Source organism: Alexandromys fortis, unplaced genomic scaffold (genome assembly GCF_014885135.2).
Source record: "Alexandromys fortis isolate MF-2015 unplaced genomic scaffold, M_Fortis_MF-2015_v1.1 scaffold_0, whole genome shotgun sequence".
Classification (NCBI taxonomy): Eukaryota; Metazoa; Chordata; class Mammalia; order Rodentia; family Cricetidae; genus Alexandromys; species Alexandromys fortis.
In genome coordinates, this window is record NW_026067949.1 from 28,072,890 (window position 1) to 28,097,285 (window position 24,396).

Genomic DNA, 24,396 nt, shown 5'->3' on the forward strand with positions numbered 1-24,396 from the left:
GGAACTGACACGTTAGGTATGCCAGTTGGGGTTCCCTGGTTGGAAGAAATAGCAGTCCATTCTGGATAACATAAGCACGTAGAAATGTTCTGAAAATTATATTGAGGAACCATGGTCCAACAAACAAAATCTCAAGGAGTCAGCGGAGGGCCAGAGAGCAGAAACGAACAGATGCAGTCACCAGGATACACACTGGTCTGAACCCACTGCGTGCATTTTCTTCTTCTCCTGTCCCACTGTGCTACCGTCCTAGCTGCTGGTGCTGGAATCCTGTCTCCCTGGCCTTAGCCACAGGCTTCAGCATGAGAGGAGTGTGTGGCCAGCACTGTGCTCAGTGTTGAGTGTCCTCTCCAAGAAGGGGCATGAAAGCTAAAAACTCAGTAGTGTCTCCACAGGAGTGTTTCTTAGAGAAGCGTCCCTCCTGCCGCAGGATATCCTAGCAGAGGGCATAGATTTTGCAGGGTCTTTTCCAGAAGAGTCAGCCATGTGGAGCTCCTGAAACACATGTCCTTCACATTCTGTCTCACTGTGCTGTGGTCACCTCCCACTTCTTGGGCACTTTTACCCAGTGTTTTCCACGTTCATTTTCTTAGACCAACTCATTTACAAAGGTGGGCTGTGACGTCACGATCTCACTTTCAACAGCACAAAACCAAAGGAAAGAGACTAGAGTAGTGTTCAGATAGAAAGGGGGCATTTCAGCAAGAAAAACATATAAGAAAAGAAGATAGGAAAGGAGGGAGGGAGGGGGAGGGAGGGAGGGAGGGAGGGAGGGAGGGAGGGAGGGAGGAAGGAAGGAAGGAAGGAAGGAAGGAAGGAAGGAAGGAAGGAAGGAAGGAAGGAAGGAAGGAAGGAAGGAAGGAAAGAGTAGTGTGGGAGGGAGGGAAGGACCCATTGTTCTGGGGCATGCCATTTTTAAGCAAGGAGTTAACCAACGCTTTCTGAGCAGTTTCTACATTTTATAAAATATGAACAATCTTTGTGACTCTGTGAAGGCACGTGCTGTGGGGAAATGCTTTGCGTAATTGGAAATGAAATAAGAGTGAGTTGGGTCTTATCTGAAAATCACAGGCCTAGAAAAGAGATTTACAAAGACAGTGTATACACACCAATAGCATACACACTGTGGGGATGGCGTGTACTGCCCAGGTAGCCGGGAAGAAGGCTCAGCGGCTCTTAAAAGTGTCTACCCTGAGAATTCTAAACAGCCCTTCCCATTCATTGGACTTTGTTTCATCCAAAGGGAGTAGAGAGATGCAAGCCACTTGAATGCTGACTAAGGGACAGTAAGAGTATGGCCGAGCAAATGTAGTGCCTACTGTGTGTATGTGAATTACTGAAGTTTGAAGATTACTGAACTAAGGTAATTCTGTAAGCAGATCAATGAGTGACAACTATATAAAAGAAAGAAAGAAAGAAAGAAAGAAAGAAAGAAAGAAAGAAAGAAAAGGAAAGGAAAGGAAATCCAAACACCTCCTTGTGGTGGAGAATATACACCAAACCAGTCAACAGAATGGCCCATTGACACTTAATTTTGTAGAATTCAAACAGTGGCATGAGCCACTCATGAATGATGCCCTTCCCTTTTGCCCTTGGTATCTTGTGTCTTGTGTGGTAAGGTCTGTAAAACTCAGAGTTTATTGTACTGTTTCTTTATTAGAGCAGGTTTTGCTAGGTTGCAGTACGCCACCAGTAAGCATCTCCTTTCCTGGCCCTTCTTGTCTTGCAGACTTGGATCCACATGCTGGTCATGGTTGGGAGCATCTTGTCCTACTTTTTCTTTGCCTTGGCTTTCGGAGCCTTGTGTGTGACTTGTAACCCACCATCCAACCCCTACTGGATTATGCAGAAGCACATGCTGGACCCAGTGTTCTACTTAGTTTGTGCTCTTACAACCTGCGTAGCTCTTCTGCCCAGGTGTGCCATTGGTTTTTTTCCTCAAGAGAATTAAGTACATGGTTTCAGGTAACCACTAAGAATGAATGACAGACCACCTAGCTCAGCAGTAAGGAAATCAGCCGACACGCTAGCTAAATATTGGTTTCAGTTTTACCATAGAACAGGACTAGATTAAGCAAGTGAAGACGTATGTTTCTCTGGCATGGAGAAGTCCAATCTGATTGACAGTTCACAGGAAGAAAGAAACTTTGCCTCACGGGATTATCCAAGAACCGACCATGACCTCTCATTCACTTTGCCATCCCCGGAGCCCTTGCTTTGGTCTGTGTTTTACAGCTATCATAGATGCCTAAACTAGGTAACTCACAAACAGAAATGTACTAACTCAGAGCTCTGGCGGTTGGGAAGTTCCATGTCAAGGTCCTAGCAGGTTTGGCGATTCTTATCCGAGGATGAAATTTTAATGCTTCATCCACGAATGGCAAGGTGGGAGAGCAAACCCCTCATAGCCTTGTCACTGACTAAAGACGCCTCTATTATATTGTTATAGTGAGCATCATCTGTCTCAGGCCACCCAGAAGCTTCCTGTGGGCCAGGGCTATGGATCTGCTAACAGGAGCCATCTTCCTTCGCTTACGTAGAAGGATCTTCTGTGCTTGGAATGCTTTCCCCCACAGAACTCAATTTATTGTCGTTTGTAACAATAGAAGAGGGGGGCCTTTATGCTTATTTGGCAAGCATAGAGAGTTCTTGCTGCTTGCTTTACAAATATTAATTTATTAAATATTTTCAGTTGCTAAGTTTTAAAATCATGGTCTTGCCTAATAGTCCAAGCAGACCTGGAACTCACTGTCAAGCTTAAGCTGGCTTTGAACTCGTGGCTATCCCTCCAATTTAACCTTCCAAGTGTTGGGATTATAGAGGCTCATCCCCCATGCCAGGTTTAAAATTATTTTAATCTCCATTTATAGCTTACTTACGCTATCTCAGAAGCCAAGTGCCTGCCAGACTCTTTTACTTCCTTTTGACTGGTTACTATTTCCGTCGGCTCCCATGATGCAATGGAAGTGAACATAATTCTGTGGTATTTTTTGTAATCTAGGTTTCTATACCGAGTTCTTCAGGGATCCGTGTTTCCATCTCCCATTCTGAGAGCCAAGTGCTTTGACAGACTAGCTCCAGAGGAGAGGGCGGAAGCTCTCAAGAAGTGGGCAGGGACTGCAAAGACCAATCAAGTGGCATCCAAGTATGCCACCCCACCAGCTGCCGAGTCAGGGAGACCTGCGCCTGGTCCTTCTGCTGCCCTTGCCATGAAGCCAGCAACAGCATGTGCCATTGAGCCAGAAAACTTCCCTACATGTGAGACTGTGCTAGATCTTGGCTACTCTGAACCAGGTGCCTCAAAGATGACTGAACCCTCAGCTTGTTAAAAACACAGGATATCCTGCTTAGCGTTGCACGTGATCTTTCAAGTTTTGAAGAATTCAGAAGTGAGGATTGCTTGTGTTTCAGTACAAGGGATATCAACATTTTGTTCAGTGTGGAAAAAACCAACACCATGTCTTGCAGCTGTATACCGGTGTGCACATTTGTAAACAGGGAATCATGTTTGACCTGAGCAGAGTTCAGGGAAGTGGAATATTTAATTCAGGATCATATGTTGTTTTTATGAAACTTTTTAGATTTTGTAAAGGAATTTCAATTGTCTTATAAATGCAATCATTATCAAAGGGAATTCATTTGAAATGTATTTATTTTAGAGGTAAGGCTCATGTATTTGGAAAATGATTGAAGTGAGATCCTACCTGAATTTTAATTTAAGGGGGAAAAAAGTACTTTTAAACCTGGCTCATTATAGCAGGACACTTTAACCAGCCCTTGAGAGGTAGAGGCAGGTCAATCTCTGAGTTCAAGGCCAGCCTGCTCTACAAAGTGAGTTGCAGGATGGCCAAGGCTGTTACACAGAGAAACTCTGTCACAAAAAAAAAAAAAAANAAAAAAAAAAAAAAAAAAAAAAAAAAAAAAAAAAAAAAAAAAAAAAAAAAAAAAAAAAAAAAAAAAAAAAAAACCAAACAAGCAAAAAACCTGCTTTATTAGGAAAACTCATTAATTTAAAGACAAATCCCCATGAACCTTTTGTTTCCTGTGAGAAGCCTTTGGTCCCTGACTAAAGGTGTTTAGTGCACACACACACACACACACACACACACACACACACGGCATGTCTACTCATTTCAGCATTGTGCTGAAGCAGAGCCTTCATAGGGAAGGAAAAGAAGAGGGCCAGTGTTTCCGGCAGCACCGGCTGCCTTCTGCTCTCTTCGCTGTTAAGAGAGGACATAGGAGCGCTCCATATGCAGGTGCTGTCCATCAGGACACAGACAAATAGGTCAGGAAACACAATCAGCTGAGCCTACAGACCGTGAGCAACTTCCCGCGTTCAGAAGCGGATGATACCCACACCAACATGAGACAATCAGCTCCCAAGCAGTCTGCCAGAAACTATCTGAGAGTTCATAGCTGTTACCGCGCCCAACAACTGTCTGCATGTAACCTCCACAGAAGGTGACGTGGGACAAGACTGATACAAGCCGCACTCAGTGGGAATCCCAAAGCTCTCGGAGAAAGTAACATATTTAAGGGTAGAAATGTCTGTAGCACGTTTTTCTGCTGAGACAAATCATGGACACCGGCTTTACTTAGTGCCTCGAGACTAGTTTACACCAGAGTCAATTTGCCACTGCAAATCTGGTTGTTGAAGACTTTCAAAACCTCTGTATCTGTCTGAAAGCTGTCGCCTTTCATGTGGAGTTCCCTCCATGAATCGCTATGCTAAAAGTCAATGTCTAGAGCAAAGTCTTATAAACTGTTATTCTCAGGGCCTAGCGTTGCCTGCCTGTACTGTCCAAGTGACTTTCTGTACCCTCCTGTTATTGTTAAATGGCCTTTTTAAATAGACTCATTTTTGCAACCATGACAATATCACGTGACTACAGGAAGTTGCCTTCTGCTTCCCTAAGATTTTTTAAATAAATTATTTAATAAATAATAGTCATTGAAAGTTGTCGTCATTCCCATAACTCCTCCCTGAATCCAGCTGTAATTGGTGCCAGAGCTGAGAAGGAAAATCCTAAGGCATGCCTTTGCCAGAATGCTTTTTGAACCTCTTTGTTTACGGGGGAAAAAGAATCACTTGATATTAGATCATTCATCATCCCCACAGCAGCTGGAAATCATTCCTTGAGCTCACCACTTCCCAAATAAATATTAAAGAGATGCTCATATGCATATAAAAGGTTTTATTCTAAAGAGTAAAGGAATATGCTAAAAAGGAGTAAGCATAAGGTCATTTCCAAGATGTGAATTCTCTATCTACTCATAGGAATATAGGAAAGTATTGAATGTTTGTGTCATGGGGCTATAATCTTACATCTGTAACTCACAAATCCTCCCAACTTTGTTAATAACTTAGGTGCAAACTCAATGTGTTGGAAAATCTGAACCTACTTATATACCTGATGCAATTATTTGTGTATCTTGCTATGAAAGTATTGATGCATTTAATTACTTGGTGATTAAGTTCTATTTTTTCTTTTATTTAAAAATGTCTGAAAAACACCTGGGCCCCTAGACTAAGGAAATTGAGATCTCTGTAAAGTTTTTAAAAGGTTGAATTAACAAGAGAATAACAATTTTATGCCAGATCAACAAAGTATGTGTGGTGTAGCGTATTTTCATATTTTGAATATTTTACCAGATTTTGAGGAATCCAAGAAAATGAATAATAAATGGTTTGGGATATAATTTTATTATAAAAGGTTTCTAAAGAGTAGGAACACTTGCAAAAATGCGCTGCGGACATTGACAACTCGCGTTCTCTTAGCAGGGTTGATGTTTTCCCGGTACTCCAGGAGCGATGAACACTATTAGTGGATCATAAGCCTACAGGTGAAGCTGCTAATAGTCTAAAAGAGCAGGCTCCTGTGAGAGCCAGCAGACAGCATGCACATTTTGGCTGACAGCAAACCGGGCACCCCGTGCAAGAAGAGAAATAACCCCTTTCCTGGAACTTGGTGTCTATATGCCTCCAGAAAAAAAAATATCATTTTAATTGTATTCAGAGTTATTTAAAATAATTCCAACATGTATATTTTACTGAATATGAGTTCATCAAGGCTAAAAAAGTGTTTCGTTACTTATGTACCAACAATTATAACAAAACTGACCAATGGTCTTAAACCTTCATCCAGTTGTGAACACAGTGCAAATGCTACGCACTCTTCGTAACAAGTTCCAGGACTAGAGAGGAGCAACATGGAAAATAAGGGTTGAGACAACTTTTTGGATTTGAACTATATTGACACATAGAAAAAGAGTACAAAACACACATATAAAATTGCAGGTAGTCCCTGTTTGGAATGCTGAGGCAGTCTGGTTGCTGGTGAAGTTTCGTAGAACGTCCTACTTGTTCAAAAAGGCATTTGCATGTAACATAGTTGATGTCTTGCTAATTAAATTAGGTATTTGTGTTTTTGAAGCTTTTTAGTGGAAAAAATACTTTTACCCACTAATTGCTTCAGAAATTAATTTGTGTATAGTGGCCCAGTGCTTCAAAGCAACTTTAAATTTTTTTGTTTTAATTATCAATGAGGCAAAACGGCAACACCAGATGTTAGACATCATTAGGGGGAAATTGCAAAACGTTTTTTTCCAAGCAACATTTGGCTACACTTTGAAATATGTTGCTGTGACATTTCTGGTTTGGGTGAACATAGGCAGACTAATTTTCAGATTTAATTGTGGGTGGGATACCATTTAATTTTCCTCTTTTTGGGGGGGGGGGGAAGGGGGTGGGGTTTTTTGTTTGTTTGTTTGTTTCTTGTCTCCAAAGTGGAGAAGGTTCTCATTCATTTTCATATAGGCAAAAAAAAAAAAAAAAAGAATTGACCTAGTTGTTGAAATCTCAGTCATCTAACTGATAGATACTGAACATCCCCGGTAATGGGGAAAGTCCTATGGAGATTGTCTATGAAATTACAATCTTAATTTGAATGCAGAAGGGACAGAAATACACTTCTGAGTGTTACTTTTAATGGCTAGAAAATTTTACATTCTGTTTGCCTTGCAACTTCAACTGTCTAGATCAATATTGCGAGTCTTTTCTCTTTCATAATTTCTCCAAATTATTTAGAAGAGTCTGGTAAATAACATAAGCATATACATTATCTTGGCTTTTTATCAGTTAAGAGCCAGTCTCCAAGGTCGGTTCTGAAAGGTGCCCCCTAGACTGCTGTGCTTGAACAGAAACTGAACACACACCAGTGTGTCTCCATCTGTTTGCTATGATAGTACGAAAAGGAACTTCCTATCACTTGTTACCATAGAGCCCCAGATGTCGTCTCTACAGAGCTGATACTTCCACACTACATTCAAGGTTAGCCTAGGGAAAGAACAAAGCCTACTGTGCTCTGTGTTTTGAAAAGAATCCATGAAATTAATGAATGATAAAGCTGGGGGAAAAAAAAGGCTGAGTAAAACAGAGCTGGTGCAAACAAGAGATCTTGCAGGGCACGTTGAGCGCCCCGCCCACGAAAGCCCATCCGTGCAGCTCTTGGCAGGGCACTCTTCATGTCAAGAGGACCGTGCTTGGTGTGGGTTGCTGGCAGACTCTCTGCTCATCCTTGGAATTCCTTCTGGAGAAAGGTCTTGATATATATTTGTCTTTCAATCCATTCAACAAAGTAAGATACATTGCTGTACACTCCAGGCCCCAGGACTTTGGAAAAGCAGACGGAGCCCCACGAAGTTAAACCAAATAATGTCCACTGTCCTCCGGGTCGCTCACAGACCAGAGGCCCACCACTGTCTCCCTGCAAGAGAGAGCAGTTGATGTTAGTCATGGAATTTCAGAGGTCTAGTGGCAGGGTTATCATCTTTAAGGGTACAATAAAGCCCAAACCAGCTTAACCAAGTCGGAAAATTTCAACTGAGATTTTCATCATAAGCCTGGGAGGGTATTTGCTTTCCACCCTATAACAGAACTTTCCAGTAAGTGTGATGGATTCTGAGCTTTAAAGGGATAGAATTAATTTGTAAAGAGATTTTTGTTCTTGTCACAAGATCTGAAGACCCTTAGTTACTTCCTGCATATAACAAAATGTCATAAAAGCCTTGATGTATCAAAACTAATCATCTCAATTTTATTCTTTAAATTGGATTGGTCTTATAAAAGTAGAAATTACCCAAGATGGAAAACCAAAACACACACATACACCCCATAAATCAGTTGCACAAAATGTTCTAAAATGAACCATCACAAATGCCCTTTAATTATGTAATTATTTAATTAATGTCATTAGACAAGCATAGTTTATCTCTCTTTAATCCTAAACTCCGAGGAGCCATCTAATCACTTCAAAGCAATGGAGCAGCAGTGTAAAAACCACTACCTGTTCCTCCCTTGCCAGCTTCTTTGTTGACTTGCCCATTTGACCCCCCAGAGACAGTTTGTCACAATAACTGCTAAATGTTAAGTTAAAGTAAAAACCCTTCCCCACACTGCTAAAAGGCAATGCTTTGCAGATTGCTGTGGCCACACATCCTGCCTGGCCTTGAAGGCAGTGGCATTTGACAGGCTGGTAATCAAATGATGACCATAAGATCTCAAGCAATGCCAGGGTGGTCACATTAGGGACAAGTTGTTTCACACACTGTGGGAGCTCGGGTGCCAATGTATATCCTAATGTCTTCACTTTGATACCAGGCATATCCTCTGGTGTCCCCTTGTTGCTTAAGACACTGGATTTAAAGCTTTGGTTTTCATTTGCCCCACCTAATTAGTCTTTCTTAGCCACCAACACAATCAAAGGAGATGGACTGGCACCACTGTCCTCCTGGCAGTAAGCGATTTCTACAGATGTTCCTGAGGGACCACACATGACTTGTAATGGAGCTGGACAAGCTCACCACAGTCATGGGGGATTCTGATTGCTGGCACAGTCAGAAGGCAGCTTACCATGCAGGAGTCCACGGTGCCAGCCTCATAGCCAGCACATATCATCCGATTGGTGATGGTCTTCATGTCAAAATAGGACTGGCACCGCTCCAGAGGGATAATGCGGACCTCTCCCTCCTGCAGCTTAAAGGGCACTGCATTCGAAAAGAAACAAAAGATGCACAGGGGCATAGAAGTGACTCGAAGGTAAGGTCAGCACAAAGGAATATTTTCGTATACCTAGAGAATGCTTTCTTGCCCTTTAACATTCTCCCAAAACTTTCTGGGTGGTGGTAGTACACAACTTTAATCCCAGCACTTGGGCAGAGGCAGGCAGATCTCTGTGAGCTTGGAACCAGCCTCAGCCTACAGAATGAGATCCAGTACAGCCGGGGCTACACAGAGAAACCTTGTCTTGGGAAAAAAAAATCATCTCAAGATGAAGACTTGTTTGCAACCCAAATTTTTTATTCAGAACTTTCAATGCTGGTGAAAGTCCTTATTTTTCCAGCGTGGCAGAAGGGTTGAAGTGATTGTGTTTCCCCCTTGCCATCTGCTCTGGAGAAAGATCAGCTTTTACAATGAAGAGGGGAAACAAGGCAGAGTCTTCAGCTCAGCACATCTGCCATGCTCTCTAGGTGCAGAGAAAATCTGCCGACCCTCACAGGGAAGGGCCCTCCGCACATGTGCTCCTGCTGCCATTGTTCTGATGTCGACCCTTTAATCCTAGAGGCTGCGGCAGAAAGATTTGAAAAGGATGATATCATTTCTTGCTTACATTCGACAGAATATATGATTTCTGTCTTGCTTAAAAAAACTTCAAGAATAACAGTTGCAGTCTTCCAGCAAAACCTCATAAATCCTATTTGGACATCCTAAAAATCATACAGATTGTTCCTTGAGGAAGTGATGGGCAGGCAGTGTTAGCAATCCTAATCATTTGAGGAAAAATCAGTGTGATGTAGGACAAGTTTAACAAGTCATCAGGATGGCAATGGTAATGAGAAGCAGCAACACGTACTGCACACTAGGGTCGCTGAGGCTCATACCGTCAGCAGCTTCTGGACCACTGTGCTTTTCTTCTGGGTAACAATCCTGTGTGTCACGGGATTATCTCATTCCTTCTGTGGAAGGGAAGAGACTAGAATGGCCAAGGTCAATGGGATCCTCCTGATTAAATTCCATTGCCTGCTCTTCACGCTATCCCCTAACTGCTGTGTAAGCTCTATGGTACCCTATTACTGTAAGTTCATATAGATATATATTGGGAAGAACACAAATAGAGACACTGTGAAGGATATTCTGCTCCTTTCATTATAATACTAATCAGGGTTTTAATATAGAAGCATGAATAGGAATGGTAGCATTATAAGGCAATACTACCTTCAAAATTCTTATAGGAAGATCTCCTTGAAAGAGTCATTGACGTCTATAAACACTTCCTTCCCATCATTTTTTTAATCATACAGAAAAGAAACAGCTCACAAATTATCTGACTAAGCTTCAAGGAGAAAACAAGTTCCTTTAAATTGGTGTTCCTTTGGTTAATATCAAGATGCTAGAAGGCCAATGTACACTACCATTCTGAGAAGCCTGGCCTACTTCTGCAGGCAACGATTTTGTTGACTCAGTTCTTATTCTAAACTTTAAATAGGTCAAACTACATGCAAGTGTCCTTTAGGGAAGTTGAGATTAAATGGTTAAAAAAGAATTCCTATGTATTTTGTTTTCAAATCGTTTTTATAAAGCCAAATTTAAGCAATTTAAATAGTAAGATATGTATCACATTTCTTTATAGAAGGATGCACTGTATATGCAGATAAGAACAAATCAATTACAGAACTGAAAGGTGATCCTGTAGCTTGCCTGCAGAAATGGAAATACCTAATTATTCCACACAGCTTCTGAGAAATTCCACTAAGAGGTAGTCCAAACCATTGCCCTTTCTCACAGGAATGTGTGCTAAGTCTCACCTTGCACAGAAGGTCCAAAACATTGGTAGGAACTCCCTGGAGAAAAAGTTACTGGGAAGGGGGTTTAGGTTCACATCTGAGGTGGGCAGGTTTATGTGTTACGATGGGTTGTTCATGTTTACAATTGGCTTAGAAGGGAGAAGATAACACAGTCAAAGCCTTTACCCTGTGTGGCTGAGATTTACATGTGCAATGGGAAACAGTAGCCAACGCCTACAAGGAAGCCTAGTGCTTTTCCGTTATGAGCTAAGGGCGAACGTCACTAATGACCCTGGCTTACTTTTGTTGCCCGTGTGGCCCCAGCCTGTGATGTAGCAGTACGTTTCTGGTTCCAGATACTCCTCTGGGCTGGGTAAGCAGACAGGTCTGACGTAGCTTGTCTCATTGATATCATCGCTCAGCTCCACTATGCTGATGTCGTAGTCCACCACCGCTCGATTATAACGGGGATGTAGCAGGATGTTCTTCACAAAGCGGGTCTGCACAAAGGCCGACGGATGGTCCAGGTTGTTTATGCCAAATACCACTTTCCAAACATCAGCATCCTCTCTCCTAAAACAATTCAAGAGTACCTTCAATTCTATCTGCTTTGATTGCATGAGTTTTTAAAAGTAATTTTTGTGTATGAACAACACCTGTTCCCAAGCCTATCTCCCAATATATAGTTGCATAAGAAGTGGTCACACAATGCCCGAGGAATGAATAGCTGAACGTGCTATGAAATGAGGAAGAAAAGCTCAGACTTCACTATTTCTATAATTATTTTTAAAAACATGGAATGCTTCAAATTTGCAAGTCACCTTCACGCAGGGCCATGCTAATCTCCCATGTATCATTGCGATTTTGACAGCAAGCACTCAGCCGTCCTGGATAGGGTGTTCTTGAAAATAGAACAAGTTTGCTCTTAGGGCCAGGTGCCTGCTTCATGGTATAAGAGTGATAAAGATGAGAGAAGGAGAGAGGAACAAAGGTGGAGCTGAAAAAAGAGAAAGGAGAGGGAAAGGCAAGACTAAGAGGCGCTTCCAAGGAAGAAGCAACACCTCAGGGAAGTGTCAAGCTTTCAGGGCAGCTTTTTACAAACTTCAAAGCCAGTGTTTTAAACGACCACTCACAAACCCCACTGGTTAATCTCAGGTTCCATTTCAGGGGAGCATTTGTCATCAATAGTTTAGAAAATTTTACCTTAAAATTAACCTTTTCCCCCAAGTTTACAGATCTTACCACTCTGTGGAAATTTCCCCAACCTCATGTGTTGCTCCCTGCCCCCTTGCCTGTTTTTTCTTCTAGGTCCTTCTCCCACACTCTTGGTGACAATGCTGACGTGCTCCGGGACTCTTCCTCTGCATTCTCTATGCACACCACACTCCCTTGACTTCCTATAACTCCATGCTTTTAAACATACACACTTTGGTGACTCCTAAATGTCGACCATGAGCTAAATTCTCTGACCTGAGTCACAAACTTGATCCAACTGTCTGGTAAACACACTCACCTGGATGCTTGATAATGGCCAAGATGGTCAACAGTCGTCCACATGACTGATGAAATTTAAGCTTTCAGAATTTATTTTCAGGAATGAAATGCTTGCAAGCACCAGTGACTAACTGAATCATTTCCCTCGTGAACCCAATACTTCAGGCGTCAGAAAGTTCTCCTCACTCCTGCTTTCAGTGTAAGCCCCACACCTTGCTACTCTACCTACTCTATTGTTCTCTGCTCATGAACCTGCTCTGATTTCCTTCTCGTGGTCCTCATGGATATCAATGACATTTTATGATAATCTATCTATCTGTCTAATCCCTATCTTGCCTTCTCCCACCCCACAGAGTTTTATATCAGTGAAAACAAGAACTGTGTTAGTACTTTCACATAGATATGACCACACCACACACACATCTTAACCAAACAAGAAAGATTTGTTTTGATTCACAGTTTCAGAGGATTTCTGTCCACCATGGTAGAGAAGGCATGGTCGTAAACGTGTGTGTATATGGAAAAGCTCCTCACATTTTGGAAGCTCAGAAAGCAACCAGTGGCCAGGTTATAAACGTCAAAGCCCCATGCACTTTTAGACCCTAACTCCTAATGAGTCCATCGCCTTCCAATATAGTACCACCAGCTGGAGCACGAATGTTAGGTGTCTGTATTGATTAGCTTAATTGCTGTGATAGAGGCCATGACCAAAATCAACCTGGGAAAGAAAGAGTTCATTTGGCCTAAAGTCTGGTCACAGTCCATTGAAGAAAGGAAGCCAAAGCAGGAACTCAAGGTAGGAACCTGGAGGCAGGAACTGAAACAGAGGCCACAGAGGAACACTGCTTACTGGTTTGCTCTCCATGACTTGCTCAGCTCACTTTCTTCTACTACTCAGGGCAGCCTGCCTAGGGGTGGCTTTACCTACAGTGGGCTGGGCCTTCCCACATCAATCATTAACTGAAAAAATGCTCTACAACAATCTGATGGTAAAATTTTCTCAACTGAGGTCCCTCTTCCAAGATAACTCTAGCCTGTGTCAAGCTGACATAAATAAATAAATAAATAAATAAATAAATAAATAAATAAATAACCAGAAAAGGGGGCACATTTTGGATTCCAACTCTTAACAGGGACTTTATTGGTCTTACTCATTGCTTTATCTATTTGGCCTTCTAGGGCCAGACAAAGAGTGGGCTCTAAAAGGCACTTGTTAACAAGTACTTATTCTAAATTATTTTAAAGCTTTATTGAATGCTTTAGACTCCAAACATGTAACCAAAGTCAAAGTCATTTTTAGGTACTCATGCCCCCCTATTTTTACAGACCCTTATTGCTTATTGTCCTGTGTAGACGACGATCAAAGATGTGGCTATTTGTTGGCTAATAGTGTTAAGGGATTGTCCTTTGTGTGCACACGCCCTTATACTATGGTACAAAGAACTAACCATTCTTCCAGTCTTCCTCACTCACACACTTCTGGTCAAATCAGTTAGAGTAGATTGATTTCATCTGTCATGTAAGGGTAAACATGGAATCATTTGGAGAGCTATTGAAGTATCAGTTCCCTAGACAGCTCCACCATATCACTTGAGAGGAAATCAAAGCTGGAAATCAACATGGGACAGGCTCTCAATTTTGACCTTCAAGCTTAGTTCAGTACCATTAGATCCTTGGCCCAAACTCCACTAAACAGCTCTCTACAGTCACACATTCTGTACTTTCAAAATTTGTTTTAAAGAAAATAATGCCAAACCTATAAAATGATGTCATGGATTCAATAAATACAGATAAATTGCAATGTTTCTAAGCCAAGCATTATACTAGAGCATATATCAAGCAAAAAGGCTCCTGCCTATATGAATTATAGAATTGAGTGAGGATGGTTAGTTCATGAAATGACTATAATAAGTTGGAGGAAGTGTTATGTCATGGGCATGACAAGATAATGCTACAAAATTATGTTTCATTACATATTTCTGTCACTTAAAGTGCACACTTTTCCTCTTTTCTGCTTCCCTCCTTTTATCCACCCTTTTGTCGCATTTTTTCCTAGTCTACAGGAGTAAGTCTACATGACCATTGAGGAAATACCACATCCTCATGGAATTGCGCTGTTTAAGACATCTGAAATCAATAATATTTTTTTCAGATTGATTTATTAATTGCCTCATTAGAAGCTTCTTTCCCCAGAACCGCAATGACTGAGTTCTAACTACCACAACAATTGACCTTCTGCTTTTGTCATAAGCAATATTTAAAGTAATTAAGTATTCTTAATTATTTGCAGTAAAATGAAATAACATCAAATTAAGTACTTAATTAATTATATTGGGGTTAATTTAAACCTAACAGTAAAATGTGGGGGTCAGTAAAACCAAAAACTGTTATTAACTTACATTCAGTAGTCTTGCTACACAGCCTAGTATTCTCAAAGTATTAATATCCAAGAGCAAGAAAAGGAAACGGTAGACAGAATTATCCCTTTCTGTTTTGTTATGCACATGATATGGAATTTAAAGTGCTTCTCAATATTTTTCCTTCACAGCCATGGAAAAAGAGAACTAATAAAGCAGATAAGGGGTTTTTGATGTCAAAGAGACGTGTATAAATGGCAGACTGATTTCATTATGTAGACCAATCATTTTTCACACTATGTTTACCATGGTATGAACATACTGAGTGTGTGCTAGAAAAGGGAGACAGAAATGAGGGCAGAGACAGACGTGTCTCTAGGAGGAAGAAGACGGGGCAGAGTTCTAGGCTACATGGATACCCAGTGACAGACAGGACATGGTTATAAATTTAATGGGGGACATCGGGATACAAAGAGCCAAGTACATGACCTTAAAATCCACAGCATAAAGAAGAGTACTTCCCATTTGGATGCCAAACCTCAAAATAGCATCAAGGAGTCCTGCCCCATCTTTAGTGATAGTCATGCCAAAGTTCTCAGGATCCAGGAGCTGAGAGAATTGCTCTGATAGCAAAGTGCTTGCTTTATAAGCACAAGGATCTGAATTAGATCCCCAGAACTATCACTGGGAAGAAGAGTGGTCATGCGCATTTGTAAACTCAGCTGGGAAGGGGAAGACAGAGGATCCCTGGGGTTTGCTGGCAAGCCAGCCTACTTTACTCAGCAAGTTCCAATCCACTGAGAGACCATTTCAAGTCAAAGAGAAATGACAGGTATACAGAAATACTTAATGGAAAGTTGCTTAAGTCACAGATAGTGACCATAACTAATGGGGTCAGAATGCTGGCCCTTGGAACACCTCTGCCACACATTTTTTATGGAGCTTTGAAGCAATGTGTAGCATCCATAGACATCAACTGAGAAACTAGGGAAGAAAAGCTTATCAGGTGGATGGAAACTTTATAAGTAATATGATAGCAGATTATAGAGGCAGATATCTCCAGGTGTGATTGGAGTCAGCCACCAGGGATAAAATTACAGAAAGTAGAGCACTCTGTAGGGCAAGGGCCCAGAAAAACTAACAGAAGGGCTTAAGCAAATGTGTGTGTGTGTGTGAGAGAGAGAGAGAGAGAGAAAGAGAGAGAGAGAGAGAGACCCTTAGCAATTAAATTTGAGAAGATTTTGAGACAGGAAGGATGGACAAAAGAATAAATAGAAAATGAAGAGAAGGGGGGAAGGAGGGAAGAAAGGAAAAGACAGGTATTATAATGTAGCCACACAATCCCAAAGCCAGTACAGCTAAGTAGAAACAGTCGCATTCACCGTCGGTATTCTACCATCACAAGTGGTCACAATAAATGGGCGGGGAGCAAGAGTCATTTGAACACTTAACGTTTAACTACATATGGACTCGAGCACTGTGAAATTGGAGCCTATCACAGAGTGGCGTGAAACTACAGCCGTTATCAAAAGTCTCAGCCATGAAATGAGTAGGAGTGAGTTTCAAAAGAAACACGTAGGAAATGAAAATGGCTCCTCCGTGGAAAGCGCTGTCTGTTACAGCTCATTTCGTCTTAATAGATAACCACAGCCAAGCAGAGCCTCCTGCCTACCACTCTCACTGCTTCCACTCTCCATTCAAAAATGATTTGCAGATAATATCTGTAAAATTCATCTCCTATCTGATTGAGCGTGTGTGCTTTATCCACTGAATGGATGTGCAGTTCAGTATTTGGGAAGAGTTGGCGAGAGACTACTGATCTTCTAGCTGATCACTAAAACTGAAAACTCCCTACTGATTTGGCAAGGTGCATGCATTACCAAGCTCCAGTAAGCATCATTTCTTAGCTAGAGAGGATAACTATAGCGGATATTTTAGGAGTCTTCTGATGGACAGTGATACAAAATGGAGCAACAGTGAGGATGGGAGTGAAGGAAAGAGAGGGGCTTTTAAGTCAGTGGTGTTGAGGCACAGATGTGAAAGGAACTAAGCAGCTCCCAGGGATAAACTGATGTGTGGAGGAACGGTACTGTCAGGAGTAAAGTCTATGAAGGGCGACAGAGCACGATTGTTCTTAATCAGAAGGGGTGCATCACCCACCACAAATAAAGGCAAAGCAGGAAATAAGACCAGAGACATAGCCGGGCGGTGGTGGCGCACGCCTTTAATTCCAGCACTCGGGAGGCAGAGGCAGGTGGATCTCTGTGAGTTCGAGGCCAGCCTGGTCTACAAGAGCTAGTTCCAGGACAGGAACCAAAAAGCTACGGAGAAACCCTGTCTCGAAAATAAAAAAAAAAAAAAAAAAAATGACCAGAGACACAAGGAAATTCTTGGTACTGGGGATAAGACAAGATGAAAGATACGACAGAATGCTATCTATATTCAGGATATATAGGTGAGATCAGTAGAGGATAATGGAGATTTGTTGAGATAAAAGTGTCAAATAATTACTGTCTCTTCAGGTGAAAAGGGACTTTACTATAAAGGTGTCCACTGCATTAGTTAGATGCTGATGTGAGGTTCAGGGTCATACAAGTGGCGTGAGCTCCCTTAGCAGTCAGGTGCATAATGTTCTCCAGCAACGGGCAACCTTCTGTCCCAGGTGTGGTGTGCTGGAATAGGAAGCGATGGCACTGGAAACAGTAAGTCTCTATCTCTTCTGCTTCTGAAGGCTTCCCAATGCCCAGTCACTCTTCTTCTGATAAAACTTTGCCAAACTTAATTTGCCTAAAGCTTTCTTTTAATCAAAAGTCAAAAGTAGAAGGGAAGCATTAGTTGTTGTTGTTCTAGAGAGGAGATTGGAATAACTCTATAGGAGACAGGGCAGTGGGGAGCATGGAGCCAGGTTCCAGTCACCCAGAAGTTTTCAAAACCACATTTGCGTACACTTTAATAATGCTGAGAATAGTCCCACAGGGGAGGTGTGAGGCCAGAGCCGAGAATTTCTGTGATCATGAACACTTATACTGATGGGAATGCAGCAAATCCTGCCAGAAGATAAAACGGAAAAATAAATTGTGAATGACTGACCTAGTTCATAAGCACCAAGATGAAGGGGCAATCCTGAGGACACATCACAGCCCTCAGGAATTCCCTTTCTGGGTGAATTATAAAACCTTCAGATCAGGAGAGCTAGGACATTAAGGGTCTGATTTGTTCTGTGACAATTAAGAGGGGTTTCCCTGAGTTAGGCGGAAAAATTCTCAGGGATTATTAAAGATCCAAATAACGCTGAGAGTCAGACATATCATCATCATCCTCTCTCTTGTTTTCTTTTGTTTTGAGTTGTGCTTTGTGTCTTTCTTAAGTACATGAAAGAAGAAACGACAAAATGGGCCCTTCACCTTGGAGGCCTTCCTGCTGTATCTGGCAGAAAGATCCAGAGCTGAAAATGTTGAAGATCCTGTCAAAGCACAGATGTTCTTTGGACCTGTGGGACTCTAAATGTTGAGGGGAGAGAAAGGACGCTGGGTAATATGGGCAGAAAGGCAGACGCACAGCCAAAATTCTGGACTGGCTGGGGTGGTAGAAATCAAGACACACGTGACATGACAGAGTTAAAGGTTGGGGATGCACAGCTTAGCATACAAGTTCCCCGGAAAACAATCGGAAGCTTTGACCATTCCTCACTGTGGGCTAGCCCAGGAAGTTCATCCTCCAGTCTTTCAAGAGTGGAGGAAGGGAGGGAATTGCTTGCTAGGTCATCACTGGATGTCAAACTTGTTTTCCTCCTCACAGCCTTTGAAGCGGAACTGGTATTGGGGCATATGGGGCTTGATCTGGGCAACTCAGTGTCTCTTGGTTTTAATTGTTATTTGGTAACTTTAAATACCTCTCTGTGGAAATGCAAAGCAAATTGTCTTTTCTTTCCCGCAAACGTAATTAAAAGAGGCAGGATAAAAAGGCCCACAGATGGAGCACGTTACGCCTTGCCAAAGCAGGGGATCAGGATATGAAGCAAAATCCCAATAATTGCAGCAACTGATGGCCCCAGCAGAGAATGTGCCTGACAATTAAACATTCTGAAAGGCTGTGGTGCCACTGGAGAGACCATAAAGCAGAATTAGGCTGTGAGCACATAGTCAAGCAAGAGCTTGAAGTTTGGCAGTCTCTAACCTTGTGCAGATGAGCAGGCCCCTCTTGACAGTTGTAAAATTTTGTATTCCACAAAATTTCTTCAAGGTTTTTGGTACCATCTTCACGTCGTGAATTATAAACATACGCCTTGCAAGCTTCCCTCCTCGCTGTATGGATCCTCCAGTACAAGAAGGAACATGGACAGCATGTGTGGGAATGACAAGAGCTGTCCACAAACTTGGATTAATAAACCCATCAGGAGAGCTGCTCCCTTGAAGAGCGGTGGGTTCATTTAGGTAATCAGCACTGATGGATGTGCTTTGCTAGTGTATTCTTCTGCTTACTGTGGGCTACGAATCAGAGCTGGAAAAGACATCTGGAAACATCTGGCATCTTCTAGAGCAATAACATCACAGTGTGTTTCCAGACATACTCTGGAGACTCCTCTAATCATTTTGGGTCTCACATATGAAAATTTTCAAGAGAAGAAAAGGTACTGATTTGATACTTATATTTTCCCCAATAGAGTCATCAAATTTTATCACATATTTTTCATCTTACCACCACTTGTCAAGTATTCAGAATACACGTTTAACTAGATAACACATAGAAGAATGAAAATAGACCCATATCTATCACCATGCACAAAACTCAAGTCCAAATGGATCAAACACCTCATCATAAAGCCAGCCACACTGAACCTTATAGAAGAGAAAGTGGGAAATACACTTGAACGCATTGGCACTGGAGACTACTTCCTAAATAGAACCCCAGCAGCACAGACACTGAGAGAAACTCAAAAGCTTCTGTAAAGCAAAGGACATGGTCAACAAGACAAAACGACAGCCTACAGAATAGGAAAAGATCTTCATTAACCCCACATCAGACAGAGGTCTGATCTCCAAAATATACAAAGAACTCAAGAAATTGGTCACCAAAAGATCACATAATCCAATAAAAAAAATGGAGTACTGACCTAAACAGAGAACTCTCAACAGAAAAATCTAAAATGGCTGAAAAACACTTAAGGAAATGTTCAACATCCTTAGCCATCAGAGAAATGCAAATCAAAACAACTCTAAGATTCCATCTTAGACCTGTAAGAATGGCCAAAATAAAAAACACTGATGACAACTTATGCTGGAAAGGTTGTGGGGAAAATGGAATACTTCTGTATTGCCTGTAGGAATGCAAGCTGGTACAACCCCTTTGGATGTCAGTGTGGTAATTTCTCAGAAAATTAGGGAACAACCTTCCTCAAGACCCAACAATACCACTTTTGGGTATATATCCAAAGGATGCTCAATTGTGCCACAGGGACACATGCTCAACTATGTTCATAGCAGCTTTGTTTGTCATAGCCAGAACCTGGAAACAACTCAAATGCCCCTCCACTGAAGAATGGATAAGGAAAATGTGGTACATTTACACAATGGAGTACAACATAGCAGAAAAAAATAACGACATATTGAATTTTGCAGGAAAATGGATGGAGCTAGAAAACATTATTTTGAGTGAGATAACCCATACACAGAAAGACAATTATCACATGTACTCACTCATAGGTGGTTTTTAAACATAAAGCAAAGGAAACCAGCCTACAAACCAGAATCCCAGAAAACTTAGACAATGAGGACACTAAGAGAGACTTATATAGATCTAATCTACATGGGAAGTAGAATGTAGAAAAAGACAAGATCTCCTGAGTAAATTGGGTGCATGGGGACCTTGAGGGAGGATTGGGTGGGAATAAATAGGCAGGGAGGGGAGCAGAGAAAAATGTAGAGCTCAATAAAAATCAATAAAAAAGAGGAAAAAATAAAAATAATAATAAAAAGAAGATACTGACAAAAAAGAATACACATTTAAATGTCTGTCATCTTTGTTGGACAGGGCTGTCCACAAGACTCCCAAAACTTTATTGCCCTTAGTTAACCCCCTCCACCCCAGAGGTGGAGGACCATGTGCTTCAGGCATTATCATAGGGTTTTATCCTGGATCTGATTTGAAAGATTAGCTTTTGTAATATCAGAAAGTGACATGAGAACCTCTACAGAAGAGAGACAATCAACAGTCCTACAACCCATGGCAGTAACCAACAGCTCTCTGATGGAACTGAAGACCCATTCAACAAAAGAGAAATCATGCCTGGTGCTGGAAACCCAGCCAACTACCTAGGACTAACAAAGTCGTAGATCTTGGAGGAAAACTTAGAACCACCTCTTTTCTAAACCAGCACAAACCCTAACTACATTCTAAAGCTTTGTTCTTCTACAGACAAATAAGTGTCCTTCTCGTACCTCATCCAGGAAACCTCTCTTTGCAACAGGCAGGGACCATTACAGAAAACTACAACCAAACAAACGCAGAGCTGTGGAACCCAGCGTCAACTGACACATCTCCAGTATATATAACTCATTCACCGAGGGCTCGGGGGTCATTGTAGAATAGGGGGCAGAGAGAGTGTAAGAGTCAGAAAATCAGGGAATTGCTATGGATGTGTCTCTTAAAAATGCCAGAGAAGTTATACCCATGACGTCTCCTAAGTATGGCTGACTAATGACCCAAGCAGTGGCAACACTAATAAACATGCTGACGTGGCTGGGAGGTGGAGGAGTTCAGGAGGCCTCAACCCTAGTGTCTTAGTCGCTGTCTTGCTGTGAAGAGACACCGTGGCCACGACAATTCTTGTAAAGGAAAACATTTAACTGGGAGTGGCTTAGAGTTTTAGAGGTTTCATCCATTATCATGTGGCACGACATGGCTGTGTGCAGGCAGACATGGTGCTAGAGAAGGAGCTGAAAGTTCTACATCTTGATCTTCAGGCAATAGAAGGAGTCTGTCCTGCTGGGAATGGCTTGAGCAGACCCCAAAGCCTGCCTCGACAGTGAAACTCTTCCTCCAACAAGGCCGTATCTCCTACTAGTACCACTTCCTATGGCCAAGAATTCAAACACATGAGTCTATGAGGACCATATCTATTCAAACCACCACATCTGGACAGGGAAATTACAGGCAACTAAGAAATGCTGAGAGTGGGAGAAATAGTGTTCCCCAGGGAAGAGCACACCAGTTAACTATCCAATATTAAACTGTCAGTCCCCAAAACATATAAATACAGGTAACACTGTAGACTAAGCAAGTTTTATTTATGTATTTAGGAGTATGTGTGCGTGCGTGTGTGTGTGTGTAAGTGTGTGCATGTGTGTATATGTGCATGTGTGTGTATAAGAACAAGTAAAAGAAAAGAAGCCATGTATTTGAAATAGAGTTAGGGTGGGTATATAAATGAATCCAGAGGGAGAAAAGGGAGTAATGGAACTATATTATAATCTCATTTTTTAAGAAAAAAAGTCTTCTACTAATTCCCTCAAGGAGCAAAGCAAGTATACACATGTCTGCAATCCTAATATGGAGCTAAGTGTGTTCACACGCTCCTCTAGAAGCAACAGCAGCCATAGGAGACTAGTTTTGTATAAGAAGCAGTTCCCCCAGCTTTATTCTGAAAGTATGTCAAATATTCATCAATTGGAGACTAAGGGAAAATGCATGATAAGCCTATATGGAATAGCACTTAGCTTCAAAACAGTGTCACAAGAACTGGCCTAGGGGGATGCCCAAGGTATATTGCCAGAAAAGTTTTAACAATGTACAAAGCGTCATTTCAAATTGTGAAAATCAACAAGGTCACCATGGGCACCACTGCATGTGTTTAGAGCCATGGAGAAAGGCTCACCAGGCTCTCTGTGCGGTTACCTTCAGGATGATGAGAAAGTAACAGAAAGGAAGTGTGGAAGGGACTGAACAATGCCAGGAAATACACCCATCCTCAGACCACCGCGGCGGGGAGAAATGCACCATGCATGTTTACAGCAATAGCTTTTAAAGATGCATACACTTCTTCAGTCTTAGTAGCTGCTGCCAGGCATGGTTCCTAAGGCTTCAAATAGATTTCCTCACTTCTAGCCCACACAAAGGCTTGTGGGAAAATTGTTGGAACAAAGTCTTGGTTCTTTGACTCTGAGAAACCTAATGCAAATATTGTACCTTTAATTCTACTTCCCAAACTACCTACTAGTTGTTCATCTCAATTTATGCAGTTTCCAAACAAACCATTTCCATGTATATTCACATATGTATAACACACTTAAGATGTCCAGAGGCTGAACTGGACGTGGGAATCATGCTACTGAACTTCTTCATTTTCCTCCTCCCTCCTTAGCACAAACATTCTAAGCACCATTTAGAACTGGCCATTAGTGAGCAAAAGACGAAAAGGGCAGGAAGATCTCCACATATAGAGACCCGGGACGGAGAACGACTATGATGTTTGCACTGAAATGACTTCAAGGAGTTACATATGCCACTGAGAATGTCCAAGCAACAAATAAGATCCAGAGAAAAATAATAGAGTGCAGCTTACCCCTCAAAGCAGTGGGCGACCGTGAGAACCCACTTCCTGGCAATGAGGACACAGCCACAGATGTGTCCACTGGGTTCACTCTGCAGAGAGCATTGCCAGGGCCACCTCCCAGGACGACTAGTCCGACCCCCAAGGATCCTCTTGTTCATGCGCGCAGCAGGGCGGCGGCCACAGTCTAACAAGGAGCAGAAACCACAGTCCGTGATTCATTCCTCACCAAACCTAGTAGATTCTGAGCTCTGGTTGTCATGCATAAATGGTCCTGTTTCCCAGGAGCCAGCACGGTTCCATGAATGCCATGTCCCATGACAAACCACCAGTCTCACCTTGATTAGTGCACAGAAGGGAAATCTTACTTCTGCTTGGACAGGACTGCCTAGGTTTGGAAACATAAAATGTTATAATATTAAATTGCATGCTTGGTGGTTACCTTAAGCATGTTATCAAAGTCAGGCAACACAGGGTCCACTGTCAGGGGCGTTCAGACTCTGAGCACAGTTGTCTTACTGCAAGATTTCTCAGGGCACAGGTATAGTCAGAGCCTTCCATGGGAGAATACACACTTCTATCCCAACAAGACACCACATTTGTGGAAAGAGAAATTCTTATCAGGAAGCTTCTTACATCATCTTATTTGATAGTTGGAATTTATGGTGAAGGATGAGCATGTCGGATAAGCTCCCCCACACCCACCCCCAAAAAGCCTGAGATTTAGACTGAGGAGAATAAAATATTACTTTACACTTTAAAATAGAAGATAAAGGAATGGGACACTTAGACTAGAAAAACATCTTGCTCAGACTGTTAAGGTTAAACCATGGGTCTAGGAAGAAGTGACAGGAAAAGGTGAACTTGTGTTTGTTCTATATAATCCCAGGTAGCATAGCATGCATATGTATGTATTTGTATGTGTGCATGTGTACATGTGTAGTGAGAGACTAGTCATTCACTACATTTTTAGACTGGATCTCTGAACTTAAGAGTTCACTAACTTGACTAGAGCATCTACCCAGCAAGCCTCAATGATTCTCCTGTCTCTCTCTCCCTGGTAATGAGATTATGTGTATCTCAGATCTTTTTAGCATTAATACCAGGGGTCCAAATTCAGGTCTTTGTGTTTAGACAGCAGGCACTTCATCA

At 41.9% G+C, this 24,396-nt stretch overlaps 2 protein-coding genes across 3 annotated transcripts in view; one reads left to right on the forward strand and one right to left on the reverse strand.

Moving 5' to 3' along the window:
• Atp10d (ATPase phospholipid transporting 10D (putative)) overlaps positions 1 to 4,954 on the forward strand; it is an 81,555-nt gene extending 76,601 nt beyond the window's left edge. The window contains exons 22-23 of the mRNA XM_050149550.1: positions 1,730 to 1,917; positions 3,002 to 4,954. Of these exons, the coding sequence (XP_050005507.1) occupies positions 1,730 to 1,917; positions 3,002 to 3,329 (516 nt within the window). The 3' untranslated portion in view covers positions 3,330 to 4,954. The remainder of the gene's footprint in view (positions 1 to 1,729; positions 1,918 to 3,001) is intronic.
• Positions 4,955 to 5,688: 734 nt separating this feature from the next.
• Positions 5,689 to 24,396, reverse strand: part of Corin (corin, serine peptidase) — a 180,577-nt gene continuing 161,869 nt past the window's right edge. For both annotated transcript variants that reach the window (XM_050149552.1, XM_050149551.1), the window contains exons 18-22: positions 23,583 to 23,632; positions 23,257 to 23,431; positions 11,147 to 11,418; positions 8,915 to 9,048; positions 5,689 to 7,769 (exon numbers count right to left, since the gene is read on the reverse strand). In XM_050149552.1, the coding sequence (XP_050005509.1) occupies positions 7,575 to 7,769; positions 8,915 to 9,048; positions 11,147 to 11,418; positions 23,257 to 23,431; positions 23,583 to 23,632 (826 nt within the window). In that variant the 3' untranslated portion in view covers positions 5,689 to 7,574. The remainder of the gene's footprint in view (positions 7,770 to 8,914; positions 9,049 to 11,146; positions 11,419 to 23,256; positions 23,432 to 23,582; positions 23,633 to 24,396) is intronic.